This window comes from Plectropomus leopardus, chromosome 16, assembly GCF_026936395.1.
Source record: "Plectropomus leopardus strain MGB_pleo_1.0 chromosome 16, ASM2693639v1, whole genome shotgun sequence".
Lineage (NCBI taxonomy): Eukaryota > Metazoa > Chordata > Actinopteri > Perciformes > Serranidae > Plectropomus > Plectropomus leopardus.
This window is the reverse complement of record NC_142191.1, coordinates 10285448-10305666: the sequence shown is the minus strand read 5'-3', so window position 1 is coordinate 10305666 and position 20219 is coordinate 10285448. Positions and strand designations below refer to the sequence as shown.

General features: G+C 38.9%; 1 protein-coding gene across 3 annotated transcripts in view; it reads right to left on the bottom strand.

The window, feature by feature from the left end:
• sgk1 (serum/glucocorticoid regulated kinase 1) overlaps nt 1–20219 on the bottom strand; it is a 47363-nt gene that overhangs the window by 6452 nt on the left and 20692 nt on the right. The window contains exons 3-4 of one of the 3 annotated variants that reach the window (XM_042502982.2): nt 15166–15381; nt 9115–9178 (exon numbers count right to left, since the gene is read on the bottom strand). In XM_042502982.2, coding sequence (XP_042358916.1) covers nt 9115–9178; nt 15166–15381 — 280 coding nt within the window. Of the gene's footprint in view, nt 1–373; nt 394–799; nt 957–9114; nt 9179–15165; nt 15382–20219 lie in introns of those variants that run through there. The other 2 variants (XM_088089106.1, XM_088089107.1) reach the window with 2 other exon arrangements.

The following is a 20219-nucleotide window of genomic DNA, read 5'->3' as shown; positions in this document are numbered from 1 at the left end:
TAGGTACGGTTACGTAAGGCACCTGGTTCAAGTGTGATCAACACGCCCGAGCGGAATGGAAGTAAGATGATATCACAAATAGGCCATTTAAAAAAGATATGGTGCGTAAAAGAACGGAAACATAGAAAAAAACACTATCCTGAAGTAATTAAAGCTGCACAATTTCTTTATGTTTACAGACAGGAGAGAGGTTAGGAGCGATCCAAGTCATGAGCTGCAACTTTGCTGCACAATACAAACAGTAGCAATTCGCAAAGTGATGCCAAAAAACGCGCAAAACTCAGTACAGTTCCACTCAGTTTCTTAATTGCCTGAGAAAAAACAACAACAAAAAACACACACCAGCTCCAGTTTCCAGCGAACACAAACAAACCTTTGAGATCTGATGGAGTTCTCATTTCACTGCCTGCAGCGCCCGGGGGGTTCAACAAGTTGCAAAAGAAGAGTTGCCAAGAGTTTCTGTGGCACTTTTAACAGACCACCCCCCTATCAGCGAGGCTTTTTTCCATAGATAACAGCATCATAAATCCAGGTCACAGAGGCTTATGGGGTGAATGGAGCGCCCCCCAAGTATGTCTGCCAATGCCTTCTTTCCTCAAACACAGACACTCCAGTCACAGAGAAGTAGGTTAGGGAGCTTTACCCTTACAAAAGAGACTATAAATATCCCAATAGCCTGGTGACCACAGAAAGTCCCACAATATCGACCTACAGGAGTAAGACATGAATATTACAGAGATTTGGTTCCAATGGACAAACCCATTGCTGTCGCTTTAAAATGAATAAGCAGCCTACTTACACGTCAAAGAGGTCGTTTTGTCTTTCATAGGGACGCTTTGTTTTCCGGATCACAACAAGAGGAGAGGCTTTAGGTTCCTCGGCAGGCAGGTAATCAAACTACAGCGCATTCCTCGTCTTGGAGACTTTCATCCACAAGATTTTTTTTCTTTTCCTTCAGGGCGGAGACGTCCCGCCTCTATTTCCTTCCACTCTACAGTTCGCTGTTTCATACATGGCTGAATGAGTTTCCCTCAGGGAGGGGGAAGTGCTGCATTCAAATGCTCCTCATAAGATCCTACTTTCGAGATCAGCCATTGGAAATATTGACTTAACTTGTATTTAAAGTTCCAGTGTGTAGGATTCAGGGGGATATATTGAAAGAGAGAGAATAAAATGTAATAAGTATGTGTTCCTTATAGTTCTGCCAAATGATTTTAATTTTATTTTAAAACACGATTGATTGCATAATTTCAATAATTAATCAGAGTTAAACACATTTTTTTAATCGATTCATTCAATTATTTTGCATTTCAAAACAGTTTGGAAGTCCATATTGTATGAATGAATGAATGAATGAATTTAATAATTTATATATTTATAATTTTGTAAATATATTTATAATTTAATTAATTTTACTCAAGTAATATACTCAAGGAATAGGCTGAAGACCAAGGCTTTTTTTTTTTTGCCTATTCTAAATCAACCAATGGATAACACAGAATAACAGCAACTCAGAAGAAACAAAGTAAATGAATTAAAAGAAAAGAAAATGGAAATGAGAGTTGCTGTGTTTTCGTTACCTTATAATGTTTCTATCATCTGCAGATTGCCATGTTGCACCGCCATGTTTCTACAGTAGCCCAGAATGGACTAACCAAACACTGGCTCTAGGGCCGTTTGTGAACCACTGTTAGCAGCCCCTCTGTGACAAGCCTAACGGCATCAGGAAAACACGATTAAATCACTGCTTGTTTTGGAGAGGAAGAGGGGTCCCCCCAAAATTTACACACTGCTACTGCTCCTTTAATCACAACTGACCGAATACCACATTTGTAACACTTAACAATAAGGGACACTAAATGTTTTTCCCAGCAGCCTATTGGATAGTAAGAGATAAACACACACTGATAGATATTTAAGCCAAATAAAAGCAAGTATGAAGAGAGTCAGTCTACAATAATATTTACTTACATAATAGAAACCAACCGTCATTAACATCATATCATTACCACAGTTACTTGGTGACAGGTTTTGCGTGCTTAGGTCTTTATTCTACTTGAAACCACACCTGTCTTTATTTGTGATATTTCAACAACACGTCCTATAGCTAAAGACCAAATGCAAACACTGACATTTGATTACCCTAATTTCTCCTTGTAGGCAGTTTTTTTTTCCCAGTACAGTCTGCTTGCTGAGGTCATTCACCTGCTGAGCTCGGCATTAAAAAGTAACCTGGAAATTTACTGAGTTCACATTCAGTCCAAGTTTGGGAGCTGCCAACAAGTTGAGGCCATAATAATAATTGACCGTGTTTCTCGATGCATTGCTCTCCCAGCTATTTTGTGCATGTGTGCACACGCAGGGTTTTTTATCAGGATGTTTTGCTCTTGTTCATTGTCTCTGGTAGTGTGTGAGTCAGATGAGAACAGAGAGAACAAATGAAAAGGAGAGAGAGATGTGAAGAAACAAGTGGCAAAGCACAGAAGATATGGGCGGGAGATGCTGTTAGGAAATACAGATGACATGAAATTTGTTTAACCAAACACAGTCACCAGAATAAATGTTAGCAATGTATGTTCCTGTAAACCACAGATATTAAACATTTGTATGTTATCATGTAGCGGATATGCTTAAACTTCATGTATCAATAACACTGTGGTTAATGTCTGGTTACATTTGCATAAAACTGCTTAGTTTGGTTTGGAAAAGATAATATTTTAACACCTGCTTTAGGTGGTACAGTTGTCGCTAGAAATGCCACACATGTATTGCTAAAAAAACACCCCACTTTTGGTGGCACAATCTTGACTGAAAAAGCCACAAATGTCTGTTAAAATCACCCCTTTTTAGTGCTACAATTGCAGCTGGAAATGTTGCCAGCTGTAATTGTACCAATATCTCACTGAAAAAACACCCGTTTTTGGAGGCACAACTGAGGCTAAAAATGCAGTTGATTTCTCGCTAAAGCACCTGCTTTTGGTAGCATAATTGCACCTGGAAATGCTGCTGATGTCTCACTAAAAATACCATCTTTTTGTAGCACAATTGCAGCTGGAGATACCACCAATATATCGCTTAAAACCCCTGCTTTTGGAAGCACAATTGTGCTAAAAATGCCACAGATGTCTTGCTAAATAGCATCCACTTTTGGAGGCAAAATCATGACTGAAAATGCCATGTGTAATGCTAAAAAACTATCCGCTTTGGTGGCATAATCATGGCTGAAAATGCCGCTCATGACTCATTAAAAAACACCTGCTTTTAGTGGCACAACAGGTAGAAATTCTGCTGATGAAATCTAATGGACAGCAAGGTAGTTTGAAAAGGAAGGCTTTTGTACAGCAACACAAATGACTAATGACTAAGAGTTAGGAAGATGGATGCATATAAGTGTATTACAGACAGAAAGTGTGTATTCTTTTGCTCTTGACCTTTCGGCCTCTCTCATTGAAAATCGAGCATGTGTGACTTGGCAGTTTTAAATATAGCCCAAACTTTTCACTGCTGTCTCTGTTTCTCCCTTAACTCAGGTCAAATCTATTATTAATCTGTCCCCCCTAGCCACCTGATTCACACACATACACACACACACACACACACATATGCAGAGCTGGAGGGCAAAACAAACCTGCAGGGAGTCTGACAGCACAAACACACACTTTCTAAAACAGAGAGAGAGGGCATATAAGGTACCTCTTAAATTCCTTTAAGGTGTCCCAAACCCCCCCCCTCACTGCACCAACAAGAATTGTTTAGAAAAACATATTTCTCCTTAAGACAGCCGTCCTTCAATGTGCATTTAATCTACAATATGTCACTACTACAGCAGCAACCCGCATGGGACACACCCTGACATCTCTCATCAGAACTTGAAGGCATCACGCCGCAAACAAGTGAAACCCTCCACATCACATATTGCTTCCTCAAATTACAATAAAAGTGTCGACCTTGAAAACAGATGCACACAAGGAGACTGGTTTGCTGTTTTAGCCAAGAAATAAGAACTAAAACATGAATCAGGAGAAGATTAGAAGTGATGAAGATGACATTACCTCCAATGGGAAGAGAGTACTGCATCTGTGGTCAAACCCCTGAGTTGAATGAAATGAGAGTGAGGTGTTGAGAGAAAATCAGCAGAGAGAGAGCAACACTAACAAAAGGTTCACTCAGTGTTTTTCCGATCTGGCCCTCTCTTCTTTCTGGATTTGCTTAGGCCCTGAACAAGAGGAGGCTCCACCATACTTGAGTGTTTTTTGCCTTTCTATGTGTGTGAGAGAGACTAGCACATTACATAACCCACAAGTGGCACTGTCAACGGTGCCAAAGCCACACTGACTCTCTCACACACACACACACACACAGGGCCATTTCGTGAAAGGACAGGAAGAGGTTCACTGCAGCGCCAAAGGGATTGAGTTACAGGATATTAGAATAGTAGTGTAAATATACACACACACACACACACACACACACACTCCCTTGGCCCACTCACCTACAGTATACCCACACAAAGAGCAGCATATGTCCATATTCTGTCTCACGGCCGATGACATCCAGCCATTATCCTTTAATCTTTTACCGTTTACTCTCTGTGCCAGAGATGATGAGGCTGTTTGTGGCTACAGTTGATCTGGCGCTGCATGTGAATGAGCCTCAGTGGTGAGGAACCAAATGACACCGTTACATAAAGGCCTCGGCTATTCACAGAGGACAGCTAAGCTTTTATTTGGTGTGTGGGGGTGTTTGGCTAAGTCGGCTACCAAAAATTGGCTCACTTGGACCTTCAGTTAAATGGTCATGTGAAAATTGAGACTCTCCAGTGTCTGAATTTTGGTTTTCTTGGGGCTTCTGTTTGATAGCGGTCTCCACTGGTCTATTTGGTAACATTTTATTTTGTAGACCCCAAAGTTTCATAATTATGTACTTTCGTTATCATGACTTGATAAGTAACTGCCAATTGTTTGTGGGGTTCCTAGAAAAGATCGTGTTATCTAATACTCGTTGCAGGGCAAATGGAGACAGCAACATGCAAAATACAATTGAACATACAGAAAGTAAATAATCAAGGAATGACTGTTTAATTGGGTTGTGATTTAGTTATTTTGCCAGCTGACTTGTCTTTAAGACACTGTACTAGGCTGAATTTAAGCTAGAGCAATGATACGAGTATCATATGAAACTAAAATACCTGAAATCCAGAGATATCAACCATTACAGGCTATCTTCTAATGAAGGGGGGTAAATAACATTCCAAAGTTAGGCTAAATTTTGGCTATGGGAAAACAAAATGGCCAAGATAACTGAATAAAAATGTTTTTTTTTTGGGTATGAGTCTCCCCTTTACAGACATGTCCACTTTATGCTCGTCCCATGCAGTATTTCTTCTGTCATTTGATTCCTTATCAAGACAATCTTGCTTTACCTTGTCAATATGGACTTCAAAATTGTTTTGAAATGGAAAAATAATGAGATTGAAAACATGCAATTTAAAAAAAAATGTGATTAATTGCAATTAAGTATAGAAATTCTATGATTAGTAAAAATTAATTGTTTGACAGCCCTAGTTAGCATACATACTCTCAGAAAAAAACATCAGACTTATGCACAAACGGATGAAGAATCAAGAAGACACAATGAAAAGCAAAAACAAATGTAACATAAAATAGATTAATTTCTTCCACTTTTCACTGTGGCTGGTTAACATAAAAGGTATCACTTTCCCTGTGCTGGAGAGTCGCCACAGACACCAGACGCTACAGCTGCAGTATACTGAAATTCAAAGAGCTGGTTTAATCAGCATTGTTAGAACCTTTCTGGCAGGAGTTTGAATGTTACGATGCATCATTTATATGTAAAAGTCCAGTGCTCCAGCTTTCATACATACAGAATGTCTTTTCTTTCCAGAAAATATTATATAAGTCAAGTGAGTGACCATGAAATCATGCATACATTTAAAAAAAATACAGTGTGTTCTCGTATCTTTGAAGGAACTCTTGGGTTATAAAAGTGAGAATGTGGAAAGTAATTTCAGGGGAATTTTATGCCTTTATTAGATAGCAGCAGTAAAGAGATGACAGGAAAGTAGAGGAAAAGAAAGATGGGATGAGAGGTTCCCTGCGGGGCGTGAAGTAGGAACATTGGGTTCTTAACCTCTAGGCCATCTGCACATCGCAAAAAGTGAGACAATTTTTGCAAAGCGAGGATATTTTTGGTCTGATCCACAGTTTGTGAGAGGGCCGTAGGAGGGAGAGGATTTGGCTTTTGGATTAAGGCTGAAATTAGGTTGAGGTTGTGATGGTCAAAGGTAGATTTAGGGGGCGGGGATTATGTCATTGGCAGCCCTGGCTCTGAATACGGTGCACACACCCAAATCTGTCTTACTGTAAACCTTCAGGGTACAATGGCAACAAACATGTTCAGACAACCATCTCAAAACCGCCCCTGGCCTGGGAGCGCCGTTATGGATAGTAAATGATATGAGTATTATGTTTGTGTATGTGAATATGCAGAGGTGTCCATGTTTGCCTGTATGAAGGGCAGGTTGACACAGGTGAATGATGCGTCATGAATGTTAGAAGAAAAGAGTAAATAACAGCTTTAGAGATGGAGCTGAGATGATATTATTTTTGTGTCACTGAGAACAAAAGAGTCATGTTTGAGGACACACAGTAGATAAACCTGTTGTCATCTCAGGAGGAAGGGTCAGTGTGTAAACACTGATTAACTGCCGTGAAGCATGTTGATGAACATACTAATGTGTTTTAATAAGAGTCAGCAGATGCTCTCTGTTACATAAGACCACAGTGAAAGGACACACGTTTGTTCCTCTGTAAATCTGGACAGTCTGCTCCCTATAATTATTATTATTGGATCATCCCTGGCTCTCCATCTTAGCTCTTGACTGCTACCTCTGTCGCACACATCGCTGCATCACTCTAAATGACTCACATGGGACAAACTTCAACTTTTAAGTGCTCCGAAAGCCACTAATTGCTGAGCTTGGAACGACAGGGTGTAGCAGCATCACGACCCAGGCCACAGGAACAGCTTGTCACCAGCTCGGCTAATTGCTTGGATGTCTTTCCATGCACCGAAAACTCCCATAATTAACAGGCAGACTACTCCCAGTGAAAAACATTTTCATCAGAATATGGTTCTTGTCACATTTCTTCCTTGGAGGTGATCCAGCAGGCAGCAGGTACCTGCAGAGCTGCCACAAATTTCTGGTACTGCAGAAGCACAGAGTGGCAAGTGCTGGTAGTGGAAAATGACTAAGTGCATTTACTTCGGTACAAATTTAATGATATACTTTTAGTTAAAGGAATACTTAACCCCCAAAATGATTATTTGACATCAATTCCTCACCCGGTGTCACGCTGAATTCATGAGTAAAGCTTTGCTTTTGTCGCATGCCACCAGTGAACAAAGAATACAAAAATAGAGAAAATTCTTGATGAGTTGAAGTCACAGGGATCCACGCTTCTCAACAACAAAACTATGTCTAAGCATCCATTTGCAAACCCTCACACAACTTGTGCACAATAATCCAAGTCTCATTTATTCTTGGTACTTCCAAAAAAGTGAAACTTATTTGTACTCTCCTCCAAGTCAGACTCCATTGACAAAAACAGTAATTTTATCTTGCTTAGCACAGGACTTGCTGGTCTACCTCTGCCTCGATCAATTAGTTTGTTTGTGTGACTCTAGTGAATCTGAGCTAACCATTTAAAACACCACAGTCAAACAATTACACAAATCAACCAACTGATCCAGGCAGTGGTAGATCAAGGGAGTCTGACTTTGAAGAGATGATCATACAGCTGAATAAATGCGATTTGGATTATACTCTAAGAGTTTTTAAACTGATGTTTTGGTATAGTTTTGATCCCCTTTGCTTCAATTCATCAAGACTGCCTTTTATGGATTCTTTGTTTACCATGGAGGCATGTGAGAAAGTTTTGTTCACACATTCTAATAAGTAATTGATGTGGAAATTGATTTTTTTATGGGTGAAGTTTTCCTTTAAGTGACATTTCAATACATGACTTTTACTTGTAAAGGAGTATTTATATTGCAATACTGCTACTTTTACTTAAGTAAAGAGTCTGAATACTTCTTCCATCGCTGGTGACAAGGATGTGCATACTATCCAAGAGTAGAAATCAATGTCTACTCATGGAAAAGCAGACTAATGTTGCAATGCATTAGAATATGTCAGATATTAGTTTATATATGCTTTAATTACTTAAATTATGATTTACAGTTTTAAAATGCAAAGAATTCTGTTTTTTGTGGAAAAAAATGAATTGTGTTGCTAAAAATGACACAATAGTGAGCTCAACACAAACATGAGCTCAATTACGAGAAAAACTCATGCAAGGTTCTCAGCACAGCTAAAGGTAACCATAAAAAATAGATAGGCTTAAAGCCAAAACGTGACAGGCACGCATTTAATGCACTCCGGAATGGACTATGATTTGTGGCACACACAAAAGAGCATGATGGAAAATTAAAGTGCATTCACTCACAGTCATACTGGCAATAAACCGACACTGGACTCTCACCCAGTGACAGAGACAAACACATATTCCTACAGCATTAAACAGCAAAAGTTCTGTAAAAGGTCACTGTGTCACGTGTATGATGATCAGCGCTCAGTATTGTGTCTGTAACTATTGTTTTGCTCCCCAAGCCAGTTTCCACAAAACAACAAATAGTAATCTTGGTTTATGAACAACAGTTATTATCCTGGGAGCTTAGAGGTAGGATTCAAGAGCCAAGTGGTAAGGTAAGATAAAGTTACACAGTGTGTGTATGTGTGTGTGTGTGTGTTTGTGTGTGTGTGTGTGCAGGCTGAATCAGCCATCAGGTTTGGACGGAAGAAAAACAACAAACAAGAGAAAAATAGAGAGAGAATGAATGGTAGAAGATTACTTTGGATTGATGGTGAAAATAAAGAAAACTGCAGATAATAAAGAGGAATGACCCGGGACTGAGGGCGAAGCAGATAACAGAGGAATGAGAGTCGTGGGCATGAAAGACGGATGGGAAAAAAGGAGAGAGGGGAGGAAGTGGAGGAATACAAAACAAGGGGTTTAGTTGCTGGTGACTTACTGTTGTCGCCAGGGCAACAGTAGCTGTCTGGGTCTGACTCATTGTGGTAGTACAGGTCCATCGCCTGGAGAAGAAATATGGCATTACTGAAACAAACTGAAAACATACATGACAAAAAAACGACAACAACATAAACCATTTAAATGAAAAGTACATAAAATACACTCACATATGCAATTCTGCGGTCAGTGGATTCAGTTCATAACCCTAAATTAATTCTCTAAATTCTAAGTAATGCATATTCATTAATAACCAATTTGATATATTAGGCAAGCAAGGGCAAGATTATCTTTATCATTTTTATCCTCCGACAGACAATTTGTTGACCAGACAGCAGTGATACAGTTATATCTTGCACAGGCCAACCCTAACCCTACTCCTTTGGTAATATCCTCTTCCAATCACAAACACACATTCGGCCACTAAAATTCTACCTTATTTCCTATAAAGAATTATTTGATGTAATTTTTTCATGTGTTTCACAAAAAAGAAAAGATAAGAAAGAAAACTTTGAGGAATAAAAGATAAAATTCTTGAAACCTCTCATATTTGGGTTTCAAATGGGAACCACTGACCTAGATTGTAACTTGGCCAGCCTATTTTTTAGATGCATTTATCCAATAGGGACTTGAAAGAAAATTATACGCCCAAGGATTGTACAGTTACAACAAGGTGTAGAACACCTGTCATCATTCAACTGAATTCATAGAGAATGACCAAAACTGGATTTGCAGGGTTGATCAAAACAAAAGCATTGTGTTGGCTAACAGACCAACAGATTTAAAAACTCCACAACCTTTGCTGCTATTCGTCTGCTGAATAACATTATGTAATTCTTTGGTTGTTGGTGGGGTTTTTTTGTGCGAATGATTTGTGTGCTGACTGTGTGACACCAAAGGTTACAATATTGTAACCCTAGTTCTATTAGCACAGGCAGAGTCCTCTTCTCAAACTCTCACCCAAACACAGGCACACAGTAGACCACTAAAAGTTGCAAGACCATAAGGTTGGTCATAGTTGACCAATCAGGGTGTGCCTCCCCAAATACATGACGAGCCCTCAGTATATATAGGGGCGGTATGGCATCTGTTATCCAACACCCTCTTCGGTGATTGGCGTAGGAGAGCCAGGGCCCCTAAGTAAAGGGCTCTACCTTTGCTTATAGAACCAGGGTTACACATGCTCTGCCCTCTACTAGACTGGTCAGGAACAGTGTGGCTATGTGACATTGTGTCCCAACAGGGCATTCACTCATCGGGCTCCATCCACTGCACCAATAGAGTCCAGCAGAGGGTGAAGCCTTTGTGATATAAAATGAATGTTACGATAGTGATAGTGATAATTCTGTTAGCGACGGTTAAACCTTCAACCTGACACTTCTATGCCACATGCTGAAGAGGTTGTAGGATAGTGGATGCAGACCTATGGCTCCTTTATACACTGTGGGCTTTGCATGTATGATTACTATTACTTAGTATTAGCCATATGTTGTGTCTCATTTGGATACTTCTGTTAATACAATTTAATGTAGTACAGTATGTGTATACTGTGTGCTTACTTGAGTAGTGCATGATAATCAGCAGGTGAGTGTTGTCACAACACAACTATCGTGCACTTACCAGAAAAGGCTATCACAACATTTAATTGCCTTTTCTTCTTTTTAATAGCAAATTACAACAGGACCAAGCATTGCCACCAACATTTGACTGCAAAACATTTGCTGGCTTGTCAACTTGTTCACTTGAGTAACCGCAACAACTGACGCTTCCTTGGCTGCCATTTCACAAGTTTGATGGTCACACCCCTTCTGCTACATAGCCAATATGGCGACCATTGAGGATGAGAAGCATACAGTGTTCCACACTCAACTTTTTAACTGTTTTCAGTACACTATTTTGGTCAGTGTAAATGCACTTATGCGCTGAAAATAGCAGATGTAATTGTGGAAAAATGTAAATTGAGACATAAAAATAGGGTCTAATAGAGGGCTCTGCCTGTGCTAATTGACCTAGGGTTACAATTTTGTAACCTTTGATATCACAGAGTTAAAAAAAAAAAACCCACTAATAAACAAGGTATTATATAATCTCATTGAGCACACCAATAGCAGTTGAGATCATGGTGTTTTTTTAATCTACTGGTCTATTAGGCAACACACTGCTATTGTCTGTACAAACCTGCAAATCCAGTTTTCCTCTTTGAATTCAGTTAAATCATAATAGGTGTTCTACAGCTTGTGCTAACTGCACAGCCCTTAGGCGAATAACCTTCTTTCTAGTTAGATAAATAAATCCAAAAAATAGGCTACAATCAAGCTACAATCTAAGTCAGCGGTTCCCAACCTTCAGGTTGAAACTCAAATCTGAGGGGATACCAGATTTTTTTTTCTTTTCCTATAAATATCTATCATAATATTTTTATCTTGTAAAACACCTGAAAAAATATATAGATTGGATGGCTATTTATATTAAAGAAGGGGAAAAACAATCTTTGGTTGAAGACGTTACAGCTGATAAACAAATGTAACCTGTGACGAGGGGTCACAAGCAAGCAATGACTTGTTTTAAGTGGTAATAAACAAAACAGTTTGGAAACCACTGATCTAACCTGCTTTTCTAAGCTCATGTTAAGAGTATAGTGACTGAGATGTGACTGCATTTCAGCCTTTCTAAAACCACTGGTTCTAACCCAGACATGTCTGTGGCCCAGTTTCAGCAGGTTCCCCACATGACGTGTTTAAATGAGGCTGGGTTTCCAGGGTGAGACGGCATTAAATCACTCAGTCCTGTGCTGAAAGCGGTGAGAAACCTCTGCCCCAACAACATGACGACACAGGATTGTTCAGCTCAGAGTGCCAGGGCAAAACTGATCTAACTGACAAGAACTCTGGTGAAATTATAACATGCAATATTTCTCTATTACATTTTTAATTTCACAGAAGTCACATTTGTGATTTCATGTGAAAAAATTAAATGAACTGAATTGAACTGCTTGTTGATCATGTACAGCTAGGGTAAGTTCACTGAGCAACATATCTGTAAACAGACACATAAGAAAATCTTAAATAGGAGGTACTATGCTCTTTTTCAGATTCATAATTGTATTTTTTTTTTTTTACTGAAACCTGCTTTCATGCTTTAATAACCAAAAAAACAATTTCCTCACTGTTTGTGCTTGAACGTCTCGTTTCTTTAAGACTGGTAAGCATTTAAGTTTCCTCCAAATCTGCGGTGTGACTATTACGGAGTATAGCGCCACAATCTACTGTTAAAAACCAATAAAATATTGTAAACCAACCTGACATTGTAACATTATATACATGGCAGAAAATAAGGAAAAGCATATCTCTTTAATAAAAGGCAACACATAGACAGTTGTGGAAGCATTTAGATTCTTTACTGGCGTAAAAATACCCTCACATTAATATTAAGATGCTCCAATGTGTCCTGCATTTAAAATCCTCCTTAAATATCAACAGTTAATTCCATGACCAGTTACTCATCATAGAGTAGACATATTTATTCAGCAGAAATATGGACTCTGACTGATATTTTATGAAATGTTTCCTTATTAGATTAATATTGATGCAACAATGTGGAAGAAGAATTTTACTATTGCAGGTGGTTGGGGCAATTTAGGTGATCCCAACACAGAGGTCAGGCCCCCTTCAAAGGGTCAAAAGGTAAATCAAGGCAGTTGTTACATGACTAATAGTGAAAAAAAGATAGATCTGCTACACATATTTGAAATCATTTTTAGGACTAACAACTTGTACCTCATCATGACACTGTTTTTGTAAGATGCCTCAATAATCACTGCAAATCACTGGTTTGATCTTTCACAATGCATTGAATTCTGTAAGATGTGGATGTTGTTTTCACCACTGTATGTGGAGTGCTGCTTGCCTTTGTGAATGCTGACCTTTGACGTGCATTTGATTATATAAGTCAATACATTGCTCTAAACGTGGCAGGTTGAAGGCTCAGACAAGTAAACACTCCTGAGTGAGCACATAATGTCAACAGCAACTACTTAAGTCTGTCCTACTTTTCCTTTTCACAAACATTAACAGGACAATTGGCAGCTGTCACAGCAGCATTTCCATCTCAGGACATTCCCATGAAGCCGCACTGTCGTGTCACATATTAGTTTTTCACGATACCGCAGTCAGTCATCGACTTTTCAAAAGGTCTCTGTTAAATACAGTCTTAGCCTAGTTTGCTATTCCACGGTGCAGCTCTGAAAACTTATCGCAGCTCTCAGTGTTTTCCCATGGGTGTTTTATTAGATGAGACAAGCTGAGGCATGTGTGTGTGTGTGTGTGTGTGTGTGTGTGTTGTTTTAATATCATCACTTTGTTTAGTCATCCAGAGCCAAAGCTTTTAACAATCTGCATATCATGCTGGTCATTTCATCTCAATGTAAGTCTTAATTTAGTCTTAAGTAACTGACAGCAACTTTGTCTATCCATCTTTTCCTGTTCTTTGCTCTCACGCACACACACACTGCTCGCTGTCATATCCTCCTTATACTGTCAACATCTCTCTGCAGTCAACAATCACTTTAACATTCATGCCCCTTTCTCCTTGAATTTGCCTCTCTTGCTCCGTCTCTCTCTTTCTCCTGGGTTGTTTATTGATTCAGCACAGAGATCTGATGGAGCTGTATCCATAGTGATGGTGAATCGAGGTTTTCCATTCATTAATATTTCATTGCGGATTTATGTTTCCAAAAGAAGACAGAAAGTTTGGGTTGTTCAAGCTGAGGCAAAGACGGAGAGGGAGGAATATCTTTTTTATCTGTGCGAGGGTCAAGGAGAGGTAGAAGCTTGTCTGATGTGACTGTGAGTCATAAAGTAAAGCACATTTAACAGCAAATCATTTTAGCTTTATACCATCAAAGACATGTTTATTTTACATTGTTTGTGTGCACCAAAATTGAAAGGAAAAGGGATGCAAATAAAAAGAAGAAACTAGACACCCTATTTTATTCATTACAGAGTAAGAATTTTTGCATTACTGGACTCCTTATGAATAACAAACATAGAATTATTGTTCTTTCTAATGTCACTTATTGCAATATTATATTTTGCATTATCGGTCTAATCCATGAGTCATTTAACTGTCGATAATTTCTTATGTTGTAACATTTTTGCAGACTGTTTTATGATCTTTTTTTGTTGGAGAGCCAAAATACAAAGCAACAATTTGGTTGCACAAAGAAGATACAGACAGTTTTTATCTTTTCTCTATTGCTATTATTCAATCTAAACTGTTTTGGTGTGAGTTGCCGAGTGTTGGAGCTTTCGGTCATGGAGATGTCTGCCTTTTCTTCAGTATTATTGAACTACATGACACTCAGCTTGTGGTGCTCAAAGCTACAAATAAAAGCTTGCAAAAAAACTCAAAACCTGCAAAAAAGTGCAATATATATTTTATATATTATATTTATATAGGTATAAATGTGGATGCTACAAAAATGCCCATGGGAATAAATGAAAAAATGTCTCTGAAGTAACCCTTGTGGCTATTACAAGTACTGAAACAAAGGTGGGTCATGTTCTGTTGAATACCAATTAGCAGTATTGGTCAGCAATAAAAGTGGTGTTGCAGTCAGCACTTTGTACTGCAGTTAACAGAGCCAAATGATCTGTGGCCAAATTGTACAGTGGTAGCCTCAGAAAGAAGCATCCTCTAAAATCATGACAATTTTTGCTGCACACAAACTGTATCACAGCAGAGGAGCATAAACTGAAATTAACAGGTAGGAATGGACAGGCAAAAGGCTTTATAAATGCTGCAAACTAGTATCGAACCTATTGTGGCCCACCTTTGTGGGAATTTGTCCAATAATAATTAAAGTGAACATTGGTTGTCCTTATTTTCTGTCAAATATATATAATGTTACAATGTTAGATGTTCATAATAAACATGGACAACTTTTGAATAATGAGGTCGCTTGGAAGTCCCCTGCTTTGGGATCTATTCATTACGGAAAAAAATTAGTGTTTGCTCTGTGTAATTTAATTAGCTGTAGGTAGGATGAACTTACCTGTGTGCGTTGACGTGGCTGCCAGGTATCCTCCAGGGCGTAGCTGATGTAGGGCCCACTGCAGATGGAGCACTCCAGCATGACAGGGCTGGCAAGGAGGGGCGAAGCGTGGATCCCCCAGGACTGACAACTGCCCAGGTGGAGGTCTGACTCTGACTCCTTCTGCTTGGCTGTACCGTCACCGTGATGACGTGCAAGCATCCTCCATTTTCTGACCTGTGAGTGAAGAAAAATTAAGATGTTTTTGCAATGGGCAGAAAAGGTTTAAAACTTAATGTGGAATAAAAGCAACATTAAAGACCAGCTGACAAACAGGATTTTACAACATTAGGCGCTTAGCTAGGACTTCTGCTGGAAGCTGCAGAGGATCCTCAACTGACAAAAAAAGTACAAAAATAATTCCAAATGTGAGTTTATTTTTATTGAGAATCAGAAAAGGGTTGGGGGCCACCTGCCACCCTATCAGAGGCCAAATTTGGCCCATGGGCCTTAAGTACGGTATGACTGAGTTAGAGTCAACACCTTCACTTTATGAGTCAAGCTTCTGAGAGTCACAACTGCTCAGGCAGCGAGTGAGTTAGTCTCAGTTTTAGTACTAATCTCCTCTTATGTGACAGCTGCACACTGACACACTCTCCCAAAGACTTCACAAACATTTCTGTCATAATTTAACATGTGACAGGCAACACTGTTTGAATACATGTCATGGCTTTAAAACACAAATACCCTTCACACACACACACACACACACACACACACACACACACACACACACGAGAGAGAAAATGTGAGAGAAAAATACAAGATGGATGGGACAATGGAAGCGAGGGTCAAGGTGCACATAGTTCTTGAGGAAACCAAATTGCAGAGGTGGATGTGTCAGTGACCCAGAATGGCTGTTATGTAAGGTAAATGGTGTCCTTGGCACACAGAGCGGACAGGTTCAGTGACTGCAGCAATTTCAAATGAGTCTTATCAAGGCCTCTATCAGTGACTGCTGCTCCGCTGGCCTCCACATAACCACAACTTGGCATGAGGAAATGTGTGTGAGTGAGATTGTGTGTGTGTGTGTGTGTGTGTGAGTGCTGAAGTCTAAAACTTGCAACTCGGCAAAAAACCTTTGCTTGTGTGTGAATGGTTGCTCCCTTGACTATAATTATATCTCAGTGCTGGAAGGACAGAAAGGATCCAAACAATTACTGAGGGTGTCAATACCATACCATTCTGTCTTAATGCTGTGTGTGTGTGTGTGTGTGTGTGTGTGTGTGTGTGTGTGTGTGTAAGGATTACCTCTAGCTGTGTCTCCTGTGAAATCAAATTGTCACTACCGTCTTGCCAAAGTTAACAAACTGTACCGAATCGATACAATTACGATCACAATCAAACTGGGAAGGGACGGGAAAGGGAAACTCCCATGTTTTTGTACCTAAGTGACTCATGTTTTTTAAATTAATTCAGCATTAAGTGTTAAGGCTGCAGCCAACAGCTGCAAAATGGGCAACAATGTAACCACTTAGGGTATATTCACACCATCTATTTACATTGACTAAAAGTGCTTGTTTTTGCCACTGACAGGCTCTGATAGTTATTTTGAGTGTCTTGCAACATTGTGGAAATAACCCTTTAGAGAAAACAGATATTTTTTGTCACCGTTCACTTGATCCTTTCTGTTTTGTGTCCAAGTCTTTTTAAAGGAGTCATCTTTTTAAAATGATCAAAATCAGCTAAATATTCAGTCATGACATCAAAAATCTCTAGGATAAAAGATATGATCTGGTAAATTACCTTGCATAGTGTCTTTCTTGCAGTTTTACACCACATGTCACATTCCCCTGCTCAGCTTCATACAATGGTTGTCGAGACTACCATACCAGGTGTCCCTGCAACTCAGCGACAGTAAACATTCATACATATTCAAACACTGATGGCACAGCCATTCACAGCGGTTTGGTGTTCAGTGTCTTGTCCAAAGATACTTTTATATACTGACCAGAGGAGCCCAAGATTTAACCGCTGTGGACCTGCTGTACCTCCTGAGCCGCAGCCACCGCAGCTTTGCTTTCTGTGCTTCAACACAGCAAACTATTACCAGCACTCTTTTCTCCAACTCTCACTCATGTTTCCACCATTTTTGTCCTGCAGCAAGTCACTTTTTGTAAGATTTCAGAATGAGACTTTTCGTTAGTGAGACTTGGACCCAAAGCAGACTGGAAGAAGCAAAGGTGCAGAAAAACATCTAATTTCTCTCTGGGGTTCTCCATAATGTTATTAGACACTCATATAGCAATGTGGAGAGTTTAGAGCTGATAACAGTTTGTAGTGTTGGAGTACAGAAAGCCCATCTTTGTCTTATCTAAAAGATTTTCAGTGTCATGGCTGAATATTTAGCTGATTTTAACAATGTGGAAAAATTTTACAAAAGGAAAAGACTTCTCCTTTGGTGAGATCAGAATAAGTGAAAATTAGCAAAAACATTTAATTTGTCTGTGGGATCCTTTTTGCAATGTTGTCAGTCACACATAACTACAATCTAAGCCTGTCAGTAACAAGATCTTTTAGTGGATGTGAATTCACAGTGCACTCCAGCCCTGAGTGGTTAAGCCTGTTACTCTAGCTGCACTTTCTCACGATACTGGACCAATTTTTAAGTTTCCATTTGTCACTTGAACACAAACACATATGAAAATAGGTCAAGGTTAAAAACATACTGGAGCTTCTCTTCTTTGTCTGGGAAATATGTTTAGTTGCTTTTTGATAGAGTATAAGGCTTCAGTCAGCTGTCTGTTAGCTTAGCTTAGTTTAGCACAAAGACTTTTAACAGGATTAAAACGTTAGCCTGGCTATGTTCAACATTAACAAAATCAACCAGCACCACTTACACTCACCAATAAACATTTTATATTTTGTTTGTTTAATCTGGAAAAAACATGTTAAAGTGTAAATTAGCTTTTTATTGGGAGTTTTGAATGCTGGACTATTTCTTGGCTTGCAGCAGTTGCCTGGCAACCAGTGTACAGTCTTGGAAGTTACTGCTCCCAGCCAAGAAATAGTTTGTCACATTAAACAGTAATTTGACATTTTTATGGTTCAGCTTCTGTACAGATTAAACAAACAAGACGTAACATGTTAATTAGCAAGCTACATACACAGAGAATTTTTTTTAACTTGGTTTAGAGGCAAATGTTTAAATTTGTTCCCTTAACTGTTTGTTCCTTTTGAATTTACACACCTATATTTTTCACATATACATACTAATTCATATCTTTCTTTATGTCAAACACATTTGTATGCATATGTGAAGTACATATGTATTTACATATTTATTGCTACTACAACAAATTATAAACATGGAGGAACTCAAGGACAGGATGGAGTTATCTGGACAACATTTCATCATAGTTATGTATGTGCAGACTCATAAACTGCTCTTTATTAGGCTGAACTCTACATGTTCATTATGCAAACGATCCTTTATTGCATGGCTGCTAACTGAACCTCGTTCCAGAGAAAGCACCATGCATTCCTCCGAAGAAAATATGTGCAAAAGAAGTATAACACATAAAAACACATAGTATGTGCATGCCATCTCCAGACTCCCCTTCCTCTTAACCTCTTTTCGTCCCCTTTGACCTGGTTTTGTGCTGCGACCCTTTAAAACAACAAGCCGTCCTGCTAAAAGTTAGGCTTACTCCTATATGATCTGTCCGTTCGCCTCATAAACTCAGGATGTAATATAGTCCAGGGAAATTCTCATACTAAGGCCAGGATGTACGCATCAGCTACACAGTCAAATAAATCAAGAAATAAAAACATCAGGCGCTCCATATCCAGTTTTTAGCTGACCCCTTTCCTTTGCCTCTTCCACACTGACCACTGACCACACATACATACATCATCTCTGAAAAACAACTGACAAAGTTATGTAAAAGCTTTACATTAAGATTTGACCTTTACTCTCATTCAGTATATATAATGCAGTACTGTAAAGCTGCAACTGTTATCGTGAAAATTCTCCTAGCCACATGACTTAAACCAAAAACACTTAAATATAGCGCAAACACACAAAAGTAAACATACACATAATACATCAGGACGCTTTCTGCATACCCTTCAGAGGTAGACAAAAAAATAGAAACACTTTAAAGCCCAACAGCCATTATTTGATGAAGATAATAATATTCCGTTTTTATTGAGTCTATCAGAGGTGTTGATTTATCTCGATAGTCGTTTTTAGGGTCAGAGTCTTACAACAAACTGAAGAGTGAATAAGCTGTAATAAAAGTTGCAGGCCACTCTGTTGTTGGATCTTAAACCGTTATAGAGACTAAAAGTCTGGACACGCCTCTGCTGATTTCAATTCTTCCTTTGTAAGTCTTTTGTGAGTTCCCAAATATTATAGAAATGCAATAATCACAGCAGTGTTGTATCAAGATCACCTCAACCACGACCAAGTCATATCCAAGATCTGAGTGTATCAAGATCAAAACAAGACCAAGACTGCATGACACACTTATGATTAAATGTGGAGCATGCAAACCATAGACACTCCTCAAACTGATCTGAAAGATCCACATTCCCATAAAACACTTTAACACAAACATTTCAAAGTAAATACTTTTATTTCCATACTGTATACTGTATATGTGTTTGTATAGGTATACCTTGAGAAATGTCTTGATTTAAAAAAAAAATCAAATCAAAAGATACAGTACAGGCAATTTAGTGATATCCCAGTAGTATTGTTCTTGATAAGTCTTGAGATAAAGTCCTCCTTATCCCAAACAGAGACAAGACAGTAAAAATATAGTCAAGTCCGAGACAAGGCTGAGACCTTCAAAAAGTGGTCTTGAAGTCTCAAGACCAAGACAAATCTATATATTACTACAGCACTGCACTGGAGTGCTATTGTCAGTAATCTGACTTCTTAGTCTGACTTCTTGATTTCATATCAACTTGTCGGTGTTATCGGTGAAGTTTTGCATCTGAAGTCTATGCTATATTTAAAATATTTTCATCAGTTAATTTCGACGGGGAAGTGAAGCCTCCTTAGGCTC